We start from the raw sequence: 20,247 nt of genomic DNA on the forward strand, positions 1-20,247 counted from the left end.
TGTAAAGTGTAGTGTTCAGTAGTGTAGTGTATAGTGTAGTGTATAGTGTAGTATACAACTTCAGCCCACTGGTGTGTAGGAGAGTACATCCACAACATTTAACCGATTTTGGGCGGCTGTGCAACCGGTTGCGAGCTGTAGAGACAGACTGGACTCCATCCGCTCAGCGATCCGTCACGGCCACACTGAACCGCGCGGTTCGTCACCATCCTGAACACGCCGCCTCAAATCTCCGTGTCGCTGCCACTGCTCGCTCGCTGCTAGGACGCAGGCAGAGCGGTTCACGGGAGACGTCGCCGTTCCGTCTCCCTCCTCCTCCCCCCTCCTCCTCCTCCTCCTCCCCTGCAGCCTGCGCACCCGACAGGTTCGAGTGCTCGGACCTCGTGTGCGTCCCGCTCACGGCGCAGTGCGATGGGGAATACGATTGCACGGACTCGTCGGACGAGGCGTCGTGTCCCTGCACCTCCAACAGCTCGTTCAGCTGCTCGCCCGGCCACGTGAACGCGACGTGCTTACACCCCAAGTTGGTGTGCAACGGCATGCCGGATTGCGCCGATTCCTCCGACGAAGCGCGCTGCAGTAAGTGGGCGAGTGCGACGTCGTGATGAGACCGCCGCAGGCGGAGCGCTGTTCGGGGCGAGGGGTGGGGGGCTTGGGGAGGGGGGTAGCCCCCCCACCGATGGAATAAAGGAAAGTGAAAGAAACCCAACAAAACCTTTTCTGCAAGTTACTCAGTTTGTAATTGGCATATTTTTTCAACGTTGAGGTGAGCAGCCAATACTGCGATTTTTGGGGGGTTTGGCCACGGAATGATCTGGTCACATTTATTGTTGGTAATACCCTCCACCTACCCGGCACGGCCACAAACAATCAAATCGGCACATGTAGCGAGCGTCTAACCACGGGACAAATACGATTGTGTCAGCGCACGTGGATTGTCTCCGGGTGCTCCAGTTTCTACCCACGTGTATAAACACTCAATAGTTGCAGTGCCGGATTAAGCTAGTGCGGGGCCGTAACATGATGTTATAAAGGGGCCCTAAATAAAAAAGAAAAACCACGTAAATATTAAAACACCTTTTTAACTTGCATCGTCAAGTAATTGTAATTTTTTCATTTGATATACAGCCAGATAATACGACAAATCGCTAACCTTAAACATCCAGTCGTTCATAAAAGTTGAAGGCAGTATAGTACTATAGTAATAGAGCAAGTGCAGAATCACTTAACCGGAATTGATAGCTTAAAAGCATTTAGCACGTGGCCCTTGAAAAGTGCGGGGCCCGTAGTATATGTAGCTACTTTTGCTACTAGGATAATCCGGCACTGATCAGCTGGCTGAAAACATCTTATCATTTAAAGGACCGCAGAGCTTGGCCCACAGCCCGACTGCTGCATTAGCACTCGTCTGCTGGACATTTGTGATAAAGAGCTTCATAGCTCATCGGATTCCACCGGTCCAAATAACGATTTTGATTCTGTTGTGCGACCAAGACTCGACTAAAACTCCACGGTCCGTCGTCGACTAGATCCGAGTTTGAGTCAAGCTCATGGCCAACAGCAATGACGAATATCTAAACCGATGATGCCCCAACCCAGGTCTACTCAGCCTCAAATGACCACCTAGTTGCGATGTGTAAACACCAGCATTGGTGAGACATTGGCGGCTGGACGTAATGCCGGCTACCCACCCTCTCGCGTACCGTGTTTAATAGGTGCTCGCTAACAGCGTTTGCCCCAACAGTCTGTAATGTGTGTATGTTAAACTTCTTTCGCACCGTACGTAACCAACCATGTGAATTGGAGGTGCGAGGGAAGGGCGAGAAACTAAACACAAAAGGCAGTTCTAAAGGAATAAGTTTTCAATCGAGATGACGTAAAAGTGCACAGCTCCAGCGGCTTCCTAATATCGGAAGGAAGAGCGTTCCAGATGGCTGCAGAAGCGCATCCGAAAGCGCGTGCGACGGCTAGCCAAAAGCCGCTGCTGCTGCTGCCGCGAGGATGACCGGAGTCCACGTGATGTTGGTCTACGCTCCTTGACGGAGAAGACGACATGGTAGGAGGGCAATCTCTGTCCTTGTATGCGCGCAGACTGCACGGGGGACGTGTTCCGATGCTCGTCGTCGGAGTGCTGGCCAGCGGAGAGGCGCTGCGACGGCGTCGCGGACTGCGCGGACGCCTCGGACGAGCTGGGCTGCCCGTGCCCGCGTGGCACCGTCGCCTGCACGAACGGCTCCTGCCTCCCCGCGTCGCTCGCGTGCAATGGCGTCGACGACTGCGGCGACCGCAGCGACGAGGCCAACTGCAGTGAGTCCCGGTGCCGTCGAACTCCTCTACACCCCCCCCCCCCCTTTACGTGGCGGGGGGTGGGGGGGGGCGAGGAGGGGGGGGGGCGTTGTGTGGGAGGGGGGGCGAAGAGAAATATATTCATGTTGATTTGAAGCTTTCGTGACTGCAGAAATCCATACTCTTTGGTTTTTTCGGTAAAGTCACGTAAGTAGAAAAATTAAAGAAATAAATAATATATCACGACGTTTCGATCGCAACAGAAGTGGTCGTCCTCAGGCAGAAACAATAATCCAGCAGTAGAACTGCTGAAACCAGTGAGAGAGCTGTTACAACAAGAGGTTATATATGTGGCGAAGGGCGAGCAGGCGGGGTCTGAGCTGGAAAGGAATTTCATCCCCCCCCCCCCCGCCATAGGAACGTGGAATTTCCACCACCAGCTCAGGCCTGTAAACGTGCGAGTTGAGCACCATCTCAATTGCTGCTCATTTGAGCGCAAAATCACTTTGACTCCTTTTTTGGGAGATGACAACAGATGAAGAGATAGAAATGTCGGGGCATATAGAGGAGAGCTCTGTGCTTCCTGTCTTTACTAGGGATGCTCTGGAGTTTTATTTTGAAATCTGGTCCTTGACTCAATTCAAGACATTGCATTCAGGGACACCAGTCTCCCAACAAAGCAACACACCTGGCAAAATACAAGGTTCGATTTCTCCCTGCATATTTTCCTGGGTTCGAAGTCAGATTTGCAGTAGGTGGTGGCACGCGACCATTCGTGGCAGCAGACATGTCGAGAGGCGGTGCACCGGACGCGCCGTGCCGGGTACGGGCCCGGTTCTTTGCGGGTCGCCGACCCAGGCAGATCCTTGACGGATCGAGCCCATTCACGTCGCAGTCAACATCCGAGCGCCGTCTCTCTCCGTGTTAAACGCAAGGTGTTTTTTTTGTCATTTCCCCGTGACGAGGCTGTGGAGCGGACGAGTTCCGCTGCGGAGGAGGCGGCGGCGGGCAGTGCGTCCCGTCGCGCGAGCGCTGCGACGGGCACGCGGACTGCGTCGACGGCTCGGACGAGCGGGACTGCACCGAGTGTGCGCCCGGCGCGTTCGCCTGCGCCAACGCGGTGTGCACCTCCTCGGCGTTCGCGTGCGACGGGGTCGACGACTGCGGAGACGACAGCGATGAGAGGAACTGCAGTGAGCGCCGTCACGTGCTTTCTCGTTCTTCCGTCTGACATTAGGAAGCCCCTGGGCCCCCCTGCACTTCTGCGTGTCTTTACAACTGTTCTTGGCGCTTTGTGTCTTGTCCTTACCCCGCACCTCCGATGAGCACGGTTGGCTACGCGCGTTGCGACTTGCGATAGAAGTTTAACAACGCGTACGCTGCTGCCAGAACAAATATCTCATTCTAAGTCGTTGTTGTTGTAACGCGTTCCCGACACAATGGCAGTCAGTGCCACGTTTGCTGTTCCTGTGCAACTTCACCCTTCCCCCGCTCGTGCTGAGGACACGGTCAACCGGACCGGCTGCTTTGTCTCACCCACCACTCTGTGTTCAACCGCCGGGTCACGACAGCAGACTCGCCCACTCACTCAAACCCTCACTCGCCAACTCACTCACCCACTAACCCAACCAATTACATACTCTCCCACCAACCCACGCACTAACGCATTCACCCACTCACGACACTGCAGGTAACAACACGTATCTTCTGTTTCTTCTCTCGTACTGCTCCACTTTGGATTCCAAAGTACATTGAGGCAGTGCCCATCTCTCTTTTAGAGCCCTGAGCCAGTATTGGGCGCCACGGTGGCTAGGAGATGTTCACTACCTCGCCTGGTGTACAGGAGGCCGTGAGTTCAATCCCGACCCTGACGCCTGGAGTTTGCGTATCTCTCTCCCCGTGGTCGCGTGGATTTTTCTCCGATTCTACCGGTTTCCCCCTCCACATTTAGGATCGACGTCACGCGTTTAGAGTATTTGGCTGCTATAAATTTCTACATTATAAGCCCACTTCGTTGAGATATCATTTGTGGCCAGGTCGCTTCTGAAACAGAGCTATATAGCTTAGTGGGCCTGACCTGGTAAAATAAACAATATGTAGTTTTAGCCGTTTAGTTTTTATAGACTATGACAGTCTCTCGATACGACAACCACTGTTGACTTACCCACAAAGTGGTACAAATTTTATAGACCCCGGAGGGATGATGGGCTGAGCCAATTCCCAACCAGAATTTGAACTCGCGACCTTTTTCGCTTGCTCGACCTCTGAGCCACCTAGGACAGCGCTGCTAGTTGCCGGTCGCTTGGTGTTTAACGCAGTTGGGCCTGTGGTCATACAATTGTGATCAAAAGTAAATTTCTATTACGCGCAAAATCAGGCGCTCCCCTTAACCGCACGTTTCCGCAGGCTGCGTGCTGGGGGAGTTCACCTGCGGAGGAGCAGGGGGCCTGTGCATCCCAAGTCTCTACGTTTGCGACGGAGACACGGACTGCCCGGACGGCTCGGACGAGATCTGCGCGCAGTGTCCACGCGACTCGTTCACCTGCGGCAACGGGGCCTGCACCTCCCCCTCGTTCGTGTGCGATGGAGCTGACGACTGCGGGGACTACAGCGACGAGCAGAACTGCAGTGAGTGCTGCGCCTCTGCGTTCGTTTCTTCTTCTTCTTGGAATAATCGCTCGACTCGCCGTCGTGTGCGGTCAGAATGGCACCTGGTCACCGGCCCACGACGAGTGAGGAGCAGCTCACGAATGAACGAGCGCGTGTGGAATAAATGTATTTTTTACAAGCACGGTTAATCCGCAAGCTGGATCATGCCGCCACGGAAAATAGAAAATTGATTGTTATTTTTAAATCACATACGTCAGCAGGGCTACATTCATGCCGTGTGTTTTCTGGGCAGGCTGTGTGATTGGGGAGTTCAGCTGCGGAGGAGGCCAGTGCATTCCATCTCTCTACCGCTGTGACGGAGACGCGGACTGCCTAGACGGCTCGGACGAGATCTGCGCGCAGTGTCCACGCGACTCGTTCACCTGCGGAAACGGCGTCTGCATCTCCCCCTCGTTCGTGTGCGACGGAGCTGACGACTGCGGGGACTACAGCGACGAGCAGAACTGCAGTGAGTTGCTGAGACGCAGAGTCCCTTAGGTTGGGCCAAACGGTTTCGCAGAGGTCGTCGTTTTGAACAACAACAACGACGACAAAAACAACCTGCTTGGTCCGCAATCACTCCCCTTACCGAGCAATGACCTCAAATGCCACCCCTCCACTTCTGGCGCTTCCAGATGCACTGCATGCGAGGCTTTAGCGGTATAAATAATCACGCTGTGATCGTTTTTTGGTTACATCTTACGTGGTCTGTACACTCTTGATTATCCATGTGTTAATCCTCAACCATGACCAGGTGGGTTGAGGATGAACCGCGTTGGTAAAAAATTTAATAAAGCGAAAATATATTTACGTGCACGCTGGCTTCGTCATTCGCCGCCCTTCACTCGTCGAGGGTGACAGACTTGTGATGGGGAAATTCCGTGAGCTCAACGGATTACTTTAAGAAACAATTAAAAACGACCGATTCTCCACGTTCATCCACATGCTGCCGAGATTAACAATAGAGTTTTGTAGCGTCACATGATCTATATCGTTGCCTTTTCGTTAACTACTCTGGAGATGTTTTGAAGGTGCTCCGTATGCCCAGTTCTAGCGCGTGCTGTCCGGCTTTATGTCCGACGTTTCGCTCCACTTGCTGGGAGCTTGATCAGGAACTGAATTCTATATCATGACAATTCAGAGCGATGTTCAGTTCCAGAAGAAACTCCCTGGCAGGTGAAACGACACACGGTACGACCAGTGAAGGCGTCGTGGAAAATGTATCAGCTCTTTTGTTTGTATCTCTTCCAGGCTGCGTGCTGGGGGAGTTCTCCTGCGGAGGAGCAGGAGGCCTGTGCATCCCAAGTCTCTACGTTTGCGACGGAGACACGGACTGCCCGGACGGCTCGGACGAGATCTGCGCGCAGTGTCCACGCGACTCGTTCACCTGCGGCAACGGGGCCTGCACCTCCCCCTCGTTCGTGTGCGACGGAGCCGACGACTGCGGGGACTACAGCGACGAGCAGAACTGCAGTGAGTGCTGCACCTCTGCGTTCGTTTCTTCTCCTTCCGCACGTGATCGCTCGACTCGCCGTCGTGTGCGGTCACAATGGCACCAAGTTGCTGGCCCTCGATGAATGAGAAGCAGCTCATCTCATGAATTAACCAGCGCATGCGAAATATCTATTTTGTACACGCATAGTAAACCTGAAACCAGGAACATACTGCCATGGATAGTCGAATTTTTTTTGTCATTTTGAAACCACATACGTGAGCAGGATTACATTCAGCCGTGTGTTTTCTGGACAGGCTGTGTGATTGGGGAGTTCAGCTGTGGAGGAGGCCAGTGCATCCCATCTCTCTACCGCTGTGACGGAGACGCGGACTGCCTAGACGGCTCGGACGAGGGCCGCTGTACCGATTGTCCACCCGACTCCTTCCAGTGTGGCAACGGGGCCTGCACCTCCCCCGCGTTCGTGTGCGATGGAGCTGATGATTGTGGAGACTACAGCGATGAGCAGAACTGCAGTGAGTTGTCAACCTTCGCGTGCTTATGCTGGGCCACGCAAAACGATTGCGTTGCACGTCATATTCTCAGCAATTATTGATGGGAAATAAATTACAGCCCTGCGCTACTTCACTGCTGGATGAATACTTGTCCACGCGCCATGTTGATGGAGATCGTTTGGCTGAGACCTGAACTCACTGTTGAGTGTGGGTCGGTGAAGAGAAGGCCTAAGGCCTGCTCAGATGTCGTGCTCCCTTTATGTTAACTGGCCATGGATCGGAATTGAGCTCAGGTTTGCCGGTTTTATATTTCAGTGCGCTAACCACTGCGCCACCGCTCCACTCCCAAACCGTTGTCTTACTGAAGCTCTGTAATACTCTGCAAAGCTAAAACTCTGCACGTTAGTCAATAAAATGAATGGATATGAGGCGACGTATCAGGAAATGGCCCTTCTTCATAAGAGAATGAAAGAAGGGCCTTGATTCCGAAGAGCGAACCATTATTTAGTTGATTGATGTTTACGGAAGTGTCATTCAGCAATGTGGTGAGCGTTTGCTGTCCGTGCTTGCGCACGACTGCCATCGCGGCAGCAGCTGCTCTAGAGTTGTTGTGAACAATCACGACATCGCTTGCACAAGTGGACCTACGTTCATTCACGTTTTTCTGGACAGGCTGCGTGCTGGGGGAGTTCAGCTGCAGATCAGGAGGCCTGTGCATCCCATCTCTCTACGTCTGCGACGGAGACACGGATTGCCCGGACGGCTCGGACGAGAGCCGCTGCACCGATTGTCCACCCGACTCCTTCCAGTGCGGCAACGGGGCCTGCACCTCCCCCTCGTTCGTGTGCGATGGAGCTGACGACTGTGGAGACTACAGCGACGAGCAGAACTGCAGTGAGTGCTGCACTTTTGCATTTGTTTCTTTTTGCAACGTCACTTTTCGGATCAATCCAATACAAAAATTATGGAACCTCTCATGTTTTGTATCTAGGCTCAATTTCTGGATTTTTCTCATTAATTTTAAATTCAGGGAATCATTAACACTGTGGGTGCTGCCAAGTCTGACAGAAATTAATCTGGATGTAGGTACTCAAGCTAACAACTTTCTTTCTGGACAGGCTGCGTGCTGGGGGAGTTCAGCTGCAGATCAGGAGGCCAGTGCATCCCATCTCTCTACGTCTGCGACGGAGACACGGACTGCCCGGACGGCTCGGATGAGAGCCGCTGCACCGATTGTCCACCCGACTCCTTCCAGTGCGGCAACGGGGCCTGCACCTCCCCCTCGTTCGTGTGCGATGGAGCTGACGACTGTGGAGACTACAGCGACGAGCAGAACTGCAGTGAGTTGTCAATCTTCGCGTGCTTATGTTGGGCCACGCAAAACGATTGCGTTGCACGTCGTATTCTCAGCAATTATTGATGGGAAATAAATTACAGCCCAGTGCTACTTCACTGCTGGATGAATACTTGTCCATGCACCGTGTTGATGGAGATCGTTGGGCTGAAACCTGAACTCGCCGTTGAGTGTGGGTCGGTGAAGAGAAGGCCTGAGGCCTGCTCAGATGTCGTGCTCCCTTCATGTTAACTGGCCATGGATGGGAATTGAACTCAGGTTTGCCGTTTTTATATTTCAGTGCGTTAACCACTGCGCCACCGCTCCATCCCAAACCGTTGTCGTACTGAAGCTCTGTAATACTCTGCAAAGCTAAAACTCTGCACGTTTGTCAATAAAATGAATGGATATGAGGCGACGTATCAGGCAATAGCCCTTCTTCATAAGAGAATGAAAGAAGGGCCTTGATTCCGAAGAGCGAACCATTATTTAGTTGATTGATGTTTACGGAAGTGTCATTCACCAATGTGGTGAGCGTTTGCTGTCCGTGCTTGCGCACGACTGCCATCGCGGCAGCAGCTGCACTAGAGTTGTTGTGAACAATCACGACATCGCTTGCACAAGTGGACCTACGTTCATCCACCTTTTTCTGGACAGGCTGCGTGCTGGGGGAGTTCAGCTGCAGATCAGGCGGCCTGTGCATACCATCTCTCTACCGCTGTGATGGAGACACGGACTGCCCGGACGGCTCGGACGAGAGCCGCTGCACTGATTGTCCATCCGACTCCTTCCAGTGCGGCAACGGGGCCTGCACCTCCCCCTCGTTTGTGTGCGATGGAGCTGACGACTGTGGAGACTACAGCGACGAGCAGAACTGCAGTGAGTGCTGCACTTTTGCATTTGTTTATTTTTGCAACATCACTTTTCGGATCAATCCAAAACAAAAATTATGGAACCTCTCATGTTTTGTATCTAGGCTCAATTTCTGGATTTTTCTCATTAATTTTAAATTCAGGGAATCTTTAACACTGTGGGTGCTGCCAAGCCTGACAGAAATTAATCTGGATGTAGGTACTCAAGCTAACAACTTTCTTTCTGGGCAGGCTGTGTGATTGGGGAGTTCAGCTGCGGAGGAGGCCAGTGCATCCCATCTCTCTACGTCTGCGACGGAGACGCGGACTGCCCAGACGGCTCAGACGAGGGCCGCTGCACCGATTGTCCACCCGACTCCTTCCAGTGCGGCAACGGGGTCTGCACCTCCCCCTCGTTCGTGTGCGATGGAGCTGACGACTGTGGAGACTACAGCGACGAGCAGAACTGCAGTAAGTTGTGAACATTCGCGTACTTATGTTGGGCCATGCAAAACGATTGCGTTGCACGTCGTATTCTCAGCAATTATTGATGGGAAATAAATTACAGCCCAGTGCTACTTCACTGCTGGATGAATACTTGTCCATGCACCGTGTTGATGGAGATCGTTGGGCTGAAACCTGAACTCGCCGTTGAGTGTGGGTCGGTGAAGAGAAGGCCTGAGGCCTGCTCAGATGTCGTGCTCCCTTCATGTTAACTGGCCATGGATGGGAATTGAACTCAGGTTTGCCGGTTTTATATTTCAGTGCGTTAACCACTGCGCCACCGCTCCATCCCAAACCGTTGTCGTACTGAAGCTCTGTAATACTCTGCAAAGCTAAAACTCTGCACGTTTGTCAATAAAATGAACGGATATGAGGCGACGTATCAGGCAATGGCCCTTCTTCATAAGAGAGTGAAATAAAGGCCTTGATTCCGAAGCGCGAACCGTTATTTAGTTGATTGATGGTTACGGAAGTGTCATTCACCAATGTGGCGAGCGTTTGCTGTCCGTGCTTGCGCACGACTGCCATCGCGGCAGCAGCTGCACTAGAGTTGTTGTGAACAATCACGACATCGCTTGCACAAGTGGACCTACGTTCATCCACCTTTTTCTGGACAGGCTGCGTGCTGGGGGAGTTCAGCTGCAGATCAGGCGGCCTGTGCATCCCATCTCTCTACCGCTGTGATGGAGACACGGACTGCCCGGACGGCTCGGACGAGAGCCGCTGCACTGATTGTCCATCCGACTCCTTCCAGTGCGGCAACGGGGCCTGCACCTCCCCCTCGTTTGTGTGCGATGGAGCTGACGACTGTGGAGACTACAGCGACGAGCAGAACTGCAGTGAGTGCTGCACTTTTGCATTTGTTTATTTTTGCAACATCACTTTTCGGATCAATCCAAAACAAAAATTATGGAACCTCTCATGTTTTGTATCTAGGCTCAATTTCTGGATTTTTCTCATTAATTTTAAATTCAGGGAATCTTTAACACTGTGGGTGCTGCCAAGCCTGACATAAATTAATCTGGATGTAGGTACTCAAGCTAACAACTTTCTTTCTGGGCAGGCTGTGTGATTGGGGAGTTCAGCTGCGGAGGAGGCCAGTGCATCCCGTCTCTCTACCGCTGTGACGGAGACGCGGACTGCCCAGACGGCTCAGACGAGGGCCGCTGCACCGATTGTCCACCCGACTCCTTCCAGTGCGGCAACGGGGTCTGCACCTCCCCCTCGTTCATGTGCGATGGAGCTGACGACTGTGGAGACTACAGCGACGAGCAGAACTGCAGTAAGTTGTTAACATTCGCGTACTTACGTTGGTCCACGCAAAAAGATTGCGTTGCACGTCGTATTCTAAGCAATTATTGATGGGAAATAAATTACAGCCCAGTGCTACTTCACTGCTGGATGAATACTTGTCCACGCGCCATGTTGATGGAGATCGTTGGGCTGAAACCTGAACTCGTCGTTCAGTGTGGGTCGGTGAAGAGAAGGCCCAAGGCCTGCTCAGATGTCGTGCTCCCTGCATGTTACCTGGCCATGGATGGGAATTGAACTCAGGTTTGCCGGTTTTATATTTCAGTGCGCTAACCACTGCGCCACCGCTCCACCCCCAAACCGTTGTCTTACTGAAGCTCTGTAATATTCTGCAAAGCTAAAACTCTGCACGTTTGTCAATAAAATGAACGGATATGAGGCGACGTATCAGGCAATGGCCTTTCTTCATAAGAGAGTGAAAGAAGGGCCTTGATTCCGAAGCGCGAACCATTATTTAGTTGATTGATGGTTATGGAAGTGTCATTCACCAATGTGGTGAGCGTTTGCTGTCCGTGCTTGCGCACGACTGCCATCGCGGCAGCAGCTGCTCTAGAGTTGTTGTGAACAATCACGACATCGCTTGCACAAGTGGACCTACATTCATTCACGTTTTTCTGGACAGGCTGCGTGCTGGGGGAGTTCAGCTGCAGATCAGGCGGCCTGTGCATCCCATCTCTCTACCGCTGTGATGGAGACACGGACTGCCCAGACGGCTCGGACGAAAGCCGCTGCACCGATTGTCCACCCGACTCCTTCCAGTGCGGCAACGGGGCCTGCACCTCCCCCTCGTTCGTGTGCGATGGAGCTGACGACTGTGGAGACTACAGCGACGAGCAGAACTGCAGTGAGTTGTGAACATCTGCCTCTATACGTTGTGACAAACATATCTATTTAATGCACAGTAGATTTTCACGATCAATATTGTGATTCGTAATTGATTTTTGGGTTAGATCACATGAACAAAATCCACGTGGTAGACCCTCCTCCACTCGACACAGCCATTTAATAGAATTGTCACGTGAACAAATGTGCCAATGTTTTTCTGCTTCAGCACACCACTGTGTCGTAGAGCAATCCACAACATTGAACAATTGGGCACGACGTTTCGCTGAGAGTTATAATCAGCAGCATCAGGCAGTTGCCAGAATTGTGACCTCCAGTGTTGGACCCTAAATAGTTGGTGTGATGTCATCAATGTGTGCCCACAAGGGAGCAGGAAGTGGCAGGAAGTGATACCTAAAGATGAATGCATTAGCATACATTATAAAATGTTAGATCACAATCACTGATGTGATATATGTCAATATGAAGGTTTATATGGTGAAACAGGTTAGTAATAGTGAATTAGCTATACTGGAGGGTTATGTTATGTTATAATATATTATTTTAGATATGTCAATATACACATAAATATAGATATACGCGGTGAGACTGGTTAGTTATAGTTATTCAGTTTAACTTAATGTAAGTTTCTTCAGAAAAACGATGACGTTAATCCAATGTGTTACATGCATCAATCTAATCAAAAGAAGCGGTAACAGCGTGGACGGAATGTAATGGGTGTAACTTCCCTTTTTGCAACATCAGATTTTCGGATCGATCAAAAACCAAACAATCTGGATCATTTGATGTTTCGTATTTAGACCCGATTTCTGAATTTTTCAGATTAATCTTCAATTCAGGAACTCATTAATACATTACGTGATGATGGTGGGTGCTAGTAAGCCTGACAGAAATTCATCTGGATGTAGGTACTCAAGCTAACACATTCTTCTGGACAGGCTGTGCGATTGGGGAGTTCAGCTGCGGAGGAGGCCAATGCATCCCATCTCTCTACCGCTGTGACGGAGACACGGACTGCCCAGACGGCTCGGACGAGGGCCGCTGCACCGATTGTCCACCCGACTCCTTCCAGTGCGACAATGGGGCCTGCACCTCCCCCTCGTTCGTGTGCGATGGAGCTGACGACTGTGGAGACTACAGCGACGAGCAGAACTGCAGTGAGTTGTGAACATCTGCCTCTATATGTTGTTACAAACATGCATCTTGTAAGTTTATCACTTAGGCTTTCGCGACCAAGATAATCCTTCATGTAGGTTTTTTTTGGGTTAGATATATATGTGTCGTGAAACCCACCACCGCCCGACACAGCCAGTTAGTAAGGTTTATCACGTAAACTGAACATGCCAATTTGTTACTAGTACAGCAAATCTACAGCATTTGTAAACATTTCTAAATGTTGACTGAAAGCTTTCGTGACTGCAGGAATTCATGTTCTTAGGGTCTTTCGGTAGAGTCACGTAGATAGGTTCAAATAAAATAACAAAAAACTACGACATTTCGATCGCAACACAAGCGGTCGTCATCAATGAAAAGGGTGACGACACACTTGTGTTGCGATAGAAACGTCGTAGTTTTTTGGTTATTTTCTTTAAACCTATCTAAGTGACTTTACCAAAAGACCCAAAGAATATTTCTAAATGTTGTGGATTTACTCTCCAACACATCGGTGTGCTGTACTAGTAACGAATTGCCATGTTCTGTTTACATGATAAACCTTACTAATTGGCTGTGTCGGGTGGTGGCGGGTTGAACAACACATTTAGATTTACGCGATCTAACTAAAATATCTATATTATGGATGCATCTTATCAATTTAACAAATGGGAGATATTCGTGACCAATATTGTGATTTGTAATCGATTTTTGGGTCAGATTGCATAGATTAAATGTTTGTTGTAAATCTTCCTTCACCCGATATAGGCCATTCATTGAATTGTCCCTTGAACAAATGTTTAAATCTATTACTGTTTCAGCACACCGCTGTGTTGCAGAGCATGCACAACATTTACAATTAGGCACAACGTTTCACTGATAGTTACAACCAGCAGCATCAGGCAGTTACCAGAATTGGTGGGCCTTAAACAGGTGGTGTGATGTCATCAGTGTGTGCCCACAAGGGAGCAGGAAGTGGCAGTAAGTGATACCTAGAGGTGAATGTATTCGCATAAATGATACAATGCTAGATCACAATCACTTATGTGGGGTACGTTCATATGAAGGTTTACATGGTGAAACAGGTTAGTCATAGCGAATTAGCTATCCTAGATGGTTATGTTATATTATAATAGATCGTGTTAGATATGTCAATATACATATATATTTACGTGGTGATACTGGTGAGTCATAGTTATTCAATTTAGCTTTACACACATTTAATCAGATAACTATGACGTTAATGCAATGTCCCATTTTAACAATTATATCAAAAGAAGTAGTCACAGCATGGACGGGATGTTATGGAAGTGACGTCACTTTTTTGCGACGTCACATTTTTGTGACAGTCCAAAACAAACATTCTGGATCATTTTATGTTTCGTACCTTTAGGCCCCGATTTCTGTCTTCAGATTAATAAAACGTTCAGGAAATAATGAACATTCTCAGTGATGACTGGGTGCTGCCAAGCCCGACAGAAATTCATCTGGATGTAGGTACTCAAGCTAACAATTTTTTTTGGACAGGCTGTGTGATTGGAGAGTTCAGCTGTGGAGGAGGCCAGTGCATCCCATCTCTCTACCGCTGTGACGGAGACGCGGACTGCCCAGACGGCTCGGATGAGGGCCGCTGCACCGATTGTCCACTCGACTCCTTCCAGTGCGGCAACGGGGCCTGCACCTCCCCCTCGTTCGTGTGCGATGGAGCTGACGACTGTGGAGACTACAGCGACGAGCAGAATTGCAGTGAGTAGAAAAACCTTGCGTTATCGACATTGGCATTCGATGAGGGAACACCCTCCTCGTGCTGCATTGCTTTCTTCGGTACACATTGACTCACCCTGAGTTTCTCTTCGAAGGCTGTGCAACGGATGAGTTCCGCTGTGGAGGAGGCGAGTGCATCCCATCCATCTACCGCTGTGACGGGGACGTGGACTGCCCGGACGGCTCGGACGAGACGAGGTGCACCGATTGTCCACCCAACTCGTTCACCTGCGGCAACGGGGCCTGCACCTCCCTCTCGTTCGTGTGCGACGGGGCCGACGACTGTGGGGACTACAGCGACGAGCAGAACTGCAGTGAGTGCCCATACTTCTTGTCGATATAGGCGAGGTGTACTTATGCATGTATGTGTTGCACACTCGAAATGAAGGACGTGGGCAGGTGCTCCAAATCGAGGGCAAGCACATTTATTGTGGTTAATCTGTATTCTTGTGAAGAACAGCACCGTCACTCTGTAAAATGCACCAGCATGTGTGTCACATACAGCAATTCTTCCGAGTCGCCATTAACCATGTGGCTGGTGACCAAGTGCAGTTAATCATTAACAGTTTTCTCTTAAACCCAATTCTACTACTGATAAACCATCTTTGTCTTTGACAATCACATTTGCACATCACTATTCGAATATTCCTTTAATCCTAAGCTGTATGTCTATCTATACCATCCACTTATATCGGTATCTTACACCCATTATATGTACTGTATGTGCACAGTATACGTATTGCATGTGTCACCATTGTACAACGTATTACTTTACATGTGTTCTATTCTCAATAGCATTGCAAGTAGTCATACTCTGGGTGCATGGGCATGGTTATAGACTAAACAGTATTAGGGTTAGAGAATTACAATGACAGTAGGTAATTACAGTGCGTCATCCTTTACAATGCACAGTGCTAAAACCACTGTAATTGCATATGTCACAAACGAACAATTCAAAGCCAAGCTTAAAGTCTAGAACAAGTCTAGAACAAGTCTAGAACAAGTCTAGAACATTTATATAACGATCAAAAACAACATTGGGTCCTTTACCTGTAAAATGCACCAGCACGTGTGTCACACAGCAATTCTTCAGAGTCGCCATTAACCATGTGGCTGGTGTCCAAGTCCGGTTAATCATTAACCCTACCAGCCACCTACAGGCCCGACTCAGTCATCACATGCTGCTGTACACACATGTATTGATGCACTATACAGCACATCAGGACTTTCACAGAACCATACTTTACTCCCTTGCTGCACAAGGACATAATTAAAAGAGTGGTCCCTTCCTAATGTGCCACATATGTTGAAATTCTTATCCACCGTACGTAGCCAACCTTGCTAATCGGAGGCGCATGGAGGTGCGACGTAGGATTTGTGTTTTTCTTTTCGAGCGGATGCTGCTGTGGTGTCACGATGAGCATCCTGGAATTGCAATCCAGAGGGCTCCGCTTCAATGTCCGGGTGGGGCAGTTGTAACGATGGTGCGGATTTATTTCACTCCCACCTCCACTGCCGCATACGTCCACCCAGCAGTTTCAACGGCAACAGCGCAGTTAATCTATTGCCAGGTCGTGTGTGATGGAGGGCTAAGAGTGTGGGCACCCGTACCTTATCCAAGATGTCTCGAAAGAGGGGAAGAGTAGACCAAACACCGTACACTAGTTGGTTTCTCCAGAGCTCTCTCGAGTGCAGGCCATTTCGTCAGCAGTGACATGAGTGAGCAATTCCAGGACTGCGTTTTTACCCTTGTATGGGGAGCAAATGTTGACGTTTCACCCATTGTTTTTCATGATATAACAATTGTTTTTGGTTTTCCCTTCAACACCAGGCCAGTGTGTAGTGTCGTGTTCACTGTGACCAGTGTTTGTGCGCTGTCAGGCACTCAGTCTTATTCACGTCCACGTGACGGAGAGCAAATATGCTGTTGTCGAACTCAATTGCGAGGGTAGAGACGGAAGGGTTTACTTTTACGACGAACGACGTCAATCCTCCTATCTCTTGTCCCCTGGCCAGGCTGCGGCAACGATGAGTTCCGTTGTGGCTCGGGAGAGTGTGTCCAGCTGATATACCGCTGTGACGGAGACACGGACTGCCCAGACGGCTCGGACGAGAGCCGCTGCACCGATTGTCCACCCGACTCCTTCCAGTGCGGCAACGGGGCCTGCACCTCCCCCTCGTTCGTGTGCGATGGAGCTGACGACTGTGGAGACTACAGCGACGAGCAGAACTGCAGTGAGTGGAATAACCATGAAGTTATCAATATTGGCATTCGATGATGGAACACCATATTGGTAGTGCTGCCATTAAGCCTGCTACCACCCGACACAGCCAATTAGTAAGGTTTGTCACGTAAACAAAACATGCCAATTCATTACAAGTACAGCACACCGGTGTGTTGAAGAGCAAATCCACAACATTTACAATCTGAGTACGATGTTTTGTCAATAATTACAACCGGCATCATTAGGCGGCAGCCAAATTTGTGGAAAAATCCTCCTGTTTTGTGCCTTAAATAGAGTAATGGATGTGATGACATCACTTGTGAGCCAATCTTGTGTGAAGTGGGAGAGGATTAGTGAATACATATGAATTACAATTAGTATCCATTACCGGTTGGGTTAATCATATGCTAATGAACTTACATCAAACATGCACATTATGCATGCACATTGTTCTTGTAACCCCTTGAGGAACAAAACAGGAGGATTTCTTTACGAATCTGGCTACTGCCTGATGATGCCGGTGCTCATTACCGGCGAAACTTCGTACTTAGATTGTAAATGTGGATTTGCTCTCCAACACACCGGTGTGCTGTACTAGTAACAAATTGGCATGTTCTATTTACATGACAAACCTTACTTAATGGCTGTGTCGGGTGGCGGTGGTTTGAACGACACCTTCATAGTTGCGCGATCTAACCGATAAATAAGCTGTATTTTGGCTGATTTTGGTCGCTAATGCCTCCATGTTAAACTGGTAGTGCTGCATTGGTTTACTCGGTACACATTGATTGACACTGTGTTTTTTTTTGAAGGCTGTGGAGCGGATGAGTTCCGCTGCAGAGGAGGTGAGTGCATCCCATCCGGCTACCGCTGTGACGGAGACTCGGACTGCCCAGACGGCTCGGACGAGGGCCGCTGCACCGATTGTCCACCCGACTTTTTCCAGTGTGGCAACGGGGCCTGCACCTCCCCCTCGTTCGTGTGCGATGGAGCCGACGACTGTGGAGACTACAGCGACGAGCAGAACTGCAGTGAGTGGAATAACCCTGAAGTTATCAATATTGGCGTTTGATGATGGTACACCCTATTGGTATTGCTGCCGTTCAACCCACCACCACTCGACAAAGCCGATTCGTAAGGGGTGTCATGTAAACAGAACATGCCAATGCATTACTAGAAGAGCACACCGGTGTGTTTGAGAGCAAATCCACAACATGTACAATCTGAGTAGGATGTTTTGTCAGTAATTACAACCGGCATCATCAGGCGGCAGCCAAATTTGTGGAGAAATCCTCCTGTTTTGTGCCTTAAATAGAGTAATGGATGTGATGACATCACTTGTGAGCCAATCTTGTGTGAAGTGGGAAGGGATTAGTGAACAGATATAAATTTAAATTAGTATCCATTACCGGTTGGGTTATTCATATGCTAATGATCTTACATCAAGCATGCACATTATGCATGCACATTGTTCTCATACCCCCTTCAGGAACAAAACAGGAGGATTTCTTTACAAATCTGGCTGCTGCCTGATGGTGCCGGTGCTAATTACTGGCGAAACGAACCCAGATTGTAAATGTTGTGGATATGCCCTCCAACGCAGCGGTGTGCTGAACTAGTGTAATGAGCGACTTCTGCGGTAGGTCGTGTAAAGGGTACTTCTTCTTTATTATTCACACTAGGCACAACACAGGCGAACACTTATTCCTTCTCACACTGAGTACAACACGAGGTATTAACGTCTCTACTGGCTACACACAGCCGATCACTCGGCGTGGTCCCATCGCCCTCACTCGGCTCCACCACTGGCTGGCGGCGTGACAATGATGGCGATGGAAACCACGCAGGAGATCTTCCACGTGGCCGGATGACGGAGAGAGATGATGGCGAGCAGCGACGCAACCAGGACCCAGACCCCACACACGAGTCCCGAGCCCTGGGTCCGCTCCCCCTTATACCCCCCAGGCGTGGCTAGGCCTCCGGCCACGCCTTCTCGTGGAACTTTCGAACAGGTTCCTGAAGTTTCAAAAAAAAAGTCAAAAGTCACTTTATTGTCAAGTGTGTTACATGCATGACATACAACACAGATGAAATTACAGTCCTCTCTCTTGGTCCCACGGTGCAACCAAGCAATTAAAAAATAAATCACAATTAACAGACATAAATAAACAATAAACAATCGGCGATCAACACAAGATAAATAATCAAAAATGTAATAGACTTAAAATAAACAACAGTCAAGAATTATAAAATGTAAAATATTATTTAAAGAAAATAATTAAAGAAATAAGATATTTAAACCGGTGTGGTAGTGTGATGTAGTTCAATGTGCAGTCCAGAGATCAGGATGTACGAGTGAATGTGTGTGTGGGGGTCGGGGTCAGGGGGCAAAGGGGGGAGGGTGGGCAGAGGGGGGGAGTGATGGTAGAGCAGGGAGGGAGTTGAGTCTCCTGACAGCCTGGTGAAAGAAACTGTCTTTGAGCCTGCTGGTCTTGGCCCGAAGACTCCGCAATCTCCTCCCTGACGGCAGCAGGCTGAAGAGGCTGTGAGATGGGTGGGTGGGATCACCTGCAATCTTGATTGCTTTGCTGGTGATGCGGGTGTTATAAATGTCCAGAAGAGGGGGGAGAGAGACACCAATGATGCTCTCAGCTGCTCTCACTATGCGCTGCAGAGTCTTGCGGCAGGACACGGTGCAGGTGCCGTACCACACGGTGATGCAGCTCGTCAAGATGCTCTCAACGGTGCCTCTGTAGAAGGTGTGCATGATGGGGGGCGGGGCTCCTGCTCTTCTCAGTTTGCGGAGAAAGTACAGGCGCTGTTGGGCTTTTTTGGCCAGTGATGCAGTGTTGTGACTCCACGACAGGTCTTCAGAGATGTGCACACCCAGGAACTTGGTGCATCTCACCCTCTCCACTGCAGCACCGTTGATGGTTAGCGGAGTATGCTGGGTGTGCACTCTCCTGAAGTCCACAACAATCTCCTTCGTCTTCTCAACATTCAAGTGGAGATTGTTGTCCTTGCACCACGTGGCCAGCCTGCTCACCTCACTCCTGTAGTTTGTCTCATTCCCGTTTTTGATGGCACCCACCACAGTTGTGTCATCCGCAAACTTAATGAAGAGGTTGGAGCTGAATGATGGTGTGCAGTCGTGGGTCAGCAAAGTGAAGAGGAGGGGGCTCAGCACACATCCTTGGGGGCAAACCCCTCATTTCATCTTTGCCCCAGATACACCTCCTTCTCTAATTGGTTGTTACTTGACCGTGCCTGTACCCTTGATTCCCCTTACAGTCCAGCAGGTGTCACCATGTCATTACACGAGTAACGAATTGTCATGTTCTGTTTACGTGACAAAACTTACTAGTTTGCTGTGTCGGATGGT

The 20,247-nt window shown here is 49.9% G+C and overlaps 2 protein-coding genes across 2 annotated transcripts in view; both read left to right on the top strand.

Moving 5' to 3' along the window:
* Window positions 1–20,247, top strand: part of LOC144724798 (uncharacterized) — a 41,189-nt gene that overhangs the window by 4,056 nt on the left and 16,886 nt on the right. The window contains exons 2-12 of the mRNA XM_078604185.1: window positions 349–579; window positions 2,092–2,307; window positions 3,252–3,479; window positions 4,693–4,914; window positions 5,189–5,404; window positions 6,187–6,408; window positions 6,685–6,903; window positions 14,404–14,622; window positions 14,736–14,954; window positions 16,657–16,875; window positions 17,678–17,896. Coding sequence (XP_078460311.1) covers window positions 349–579; window positions 2,092–2,307; window positions 3,252–3,479; window positions 4,693–4,914; window positions 5,189–5,404; window positions 6,187–6,408; window positions 6,685–6,903; window positions 14,404–14,622; window positions 14,736–14,954; window positions 16,657–16,875; window positions 17,678–17,896 — 2,430 coding nt within the window. The remainder of the gene's footprint in view (window positions 1–348; window positions 580–2,091; window positions 2,308–3,251; window positions 3,480–4,692; window positions 4,915–5,188; window positions 5,405–6,186; window positions 6,409–6,684; window positions 6,904–14,403; window positions 14,623–14,735; window positions 14,955–16,656; window positions 16,876–17,677; window positions 17,897–20,247) is intronic.
* Window positions 7,044–12,892, top strand: LOC144724775 (uncharacterized). Its single transcript, XM_078604161.1, has 9 exons — window positions 7,044–7,089; window positions 7,555–7,776; window positions 8,001–8,222; window positions 8,873–9,094; window positions 9,319–9,537; window positions 10,188–10,409; window positions 10,634–10,852; window positions 11,504–11,725; window positions 12,663–12,892. The coding sequence occupies exons 1-9, from the start codon at window positions 7,044–7,046 to the stop codon at window positions 12,890–12,892; spliced, it is 1,824 nt and encodes a 607-aa protein (XP_078460287.1).

The sequence above is a fragment of the Lampetra planeri genome, chromosome 21, assembly GCF_965212315.1.
Source record: "Lampetra planeri chromosome 21, kcLamPlan1.2.h2, whole genome shotgun sequence".
NCBI classification, from domain to species: domain Eukaryota; kingdom Metazoa; phylum Chordata; class Hyperoartia; order Petromyzontiformes; family Petromyzontidae; genus Lampetra; species Lampetra planeri.

Excerpts from the sequence above, each read along its gene's own strand:
- LOC144724775 (XM_078604161.1), top strand. The coding sequence starts at position 7,044 with ATGTTGATGGAGATCGTTTGGCTGAGACCTGAACTCACTGTTGAGT. Across the intron at positions 7,777-8,000 it reads CAGCGACGAGCAGAACTGCA|GCTGCGTGCTGGGGGAGTTC; the intron begins GTGAGTGCTGCA and ends CTTTCTGGACAG. Across the intron at positions 10,853-11,503 it reads CAGCGACGAGCAGAACTGCA|GCTGCGTGCTGGGGGAGTTC; the intron begins GTAAGTTGTTAA and ends TTTTCTGGACAG.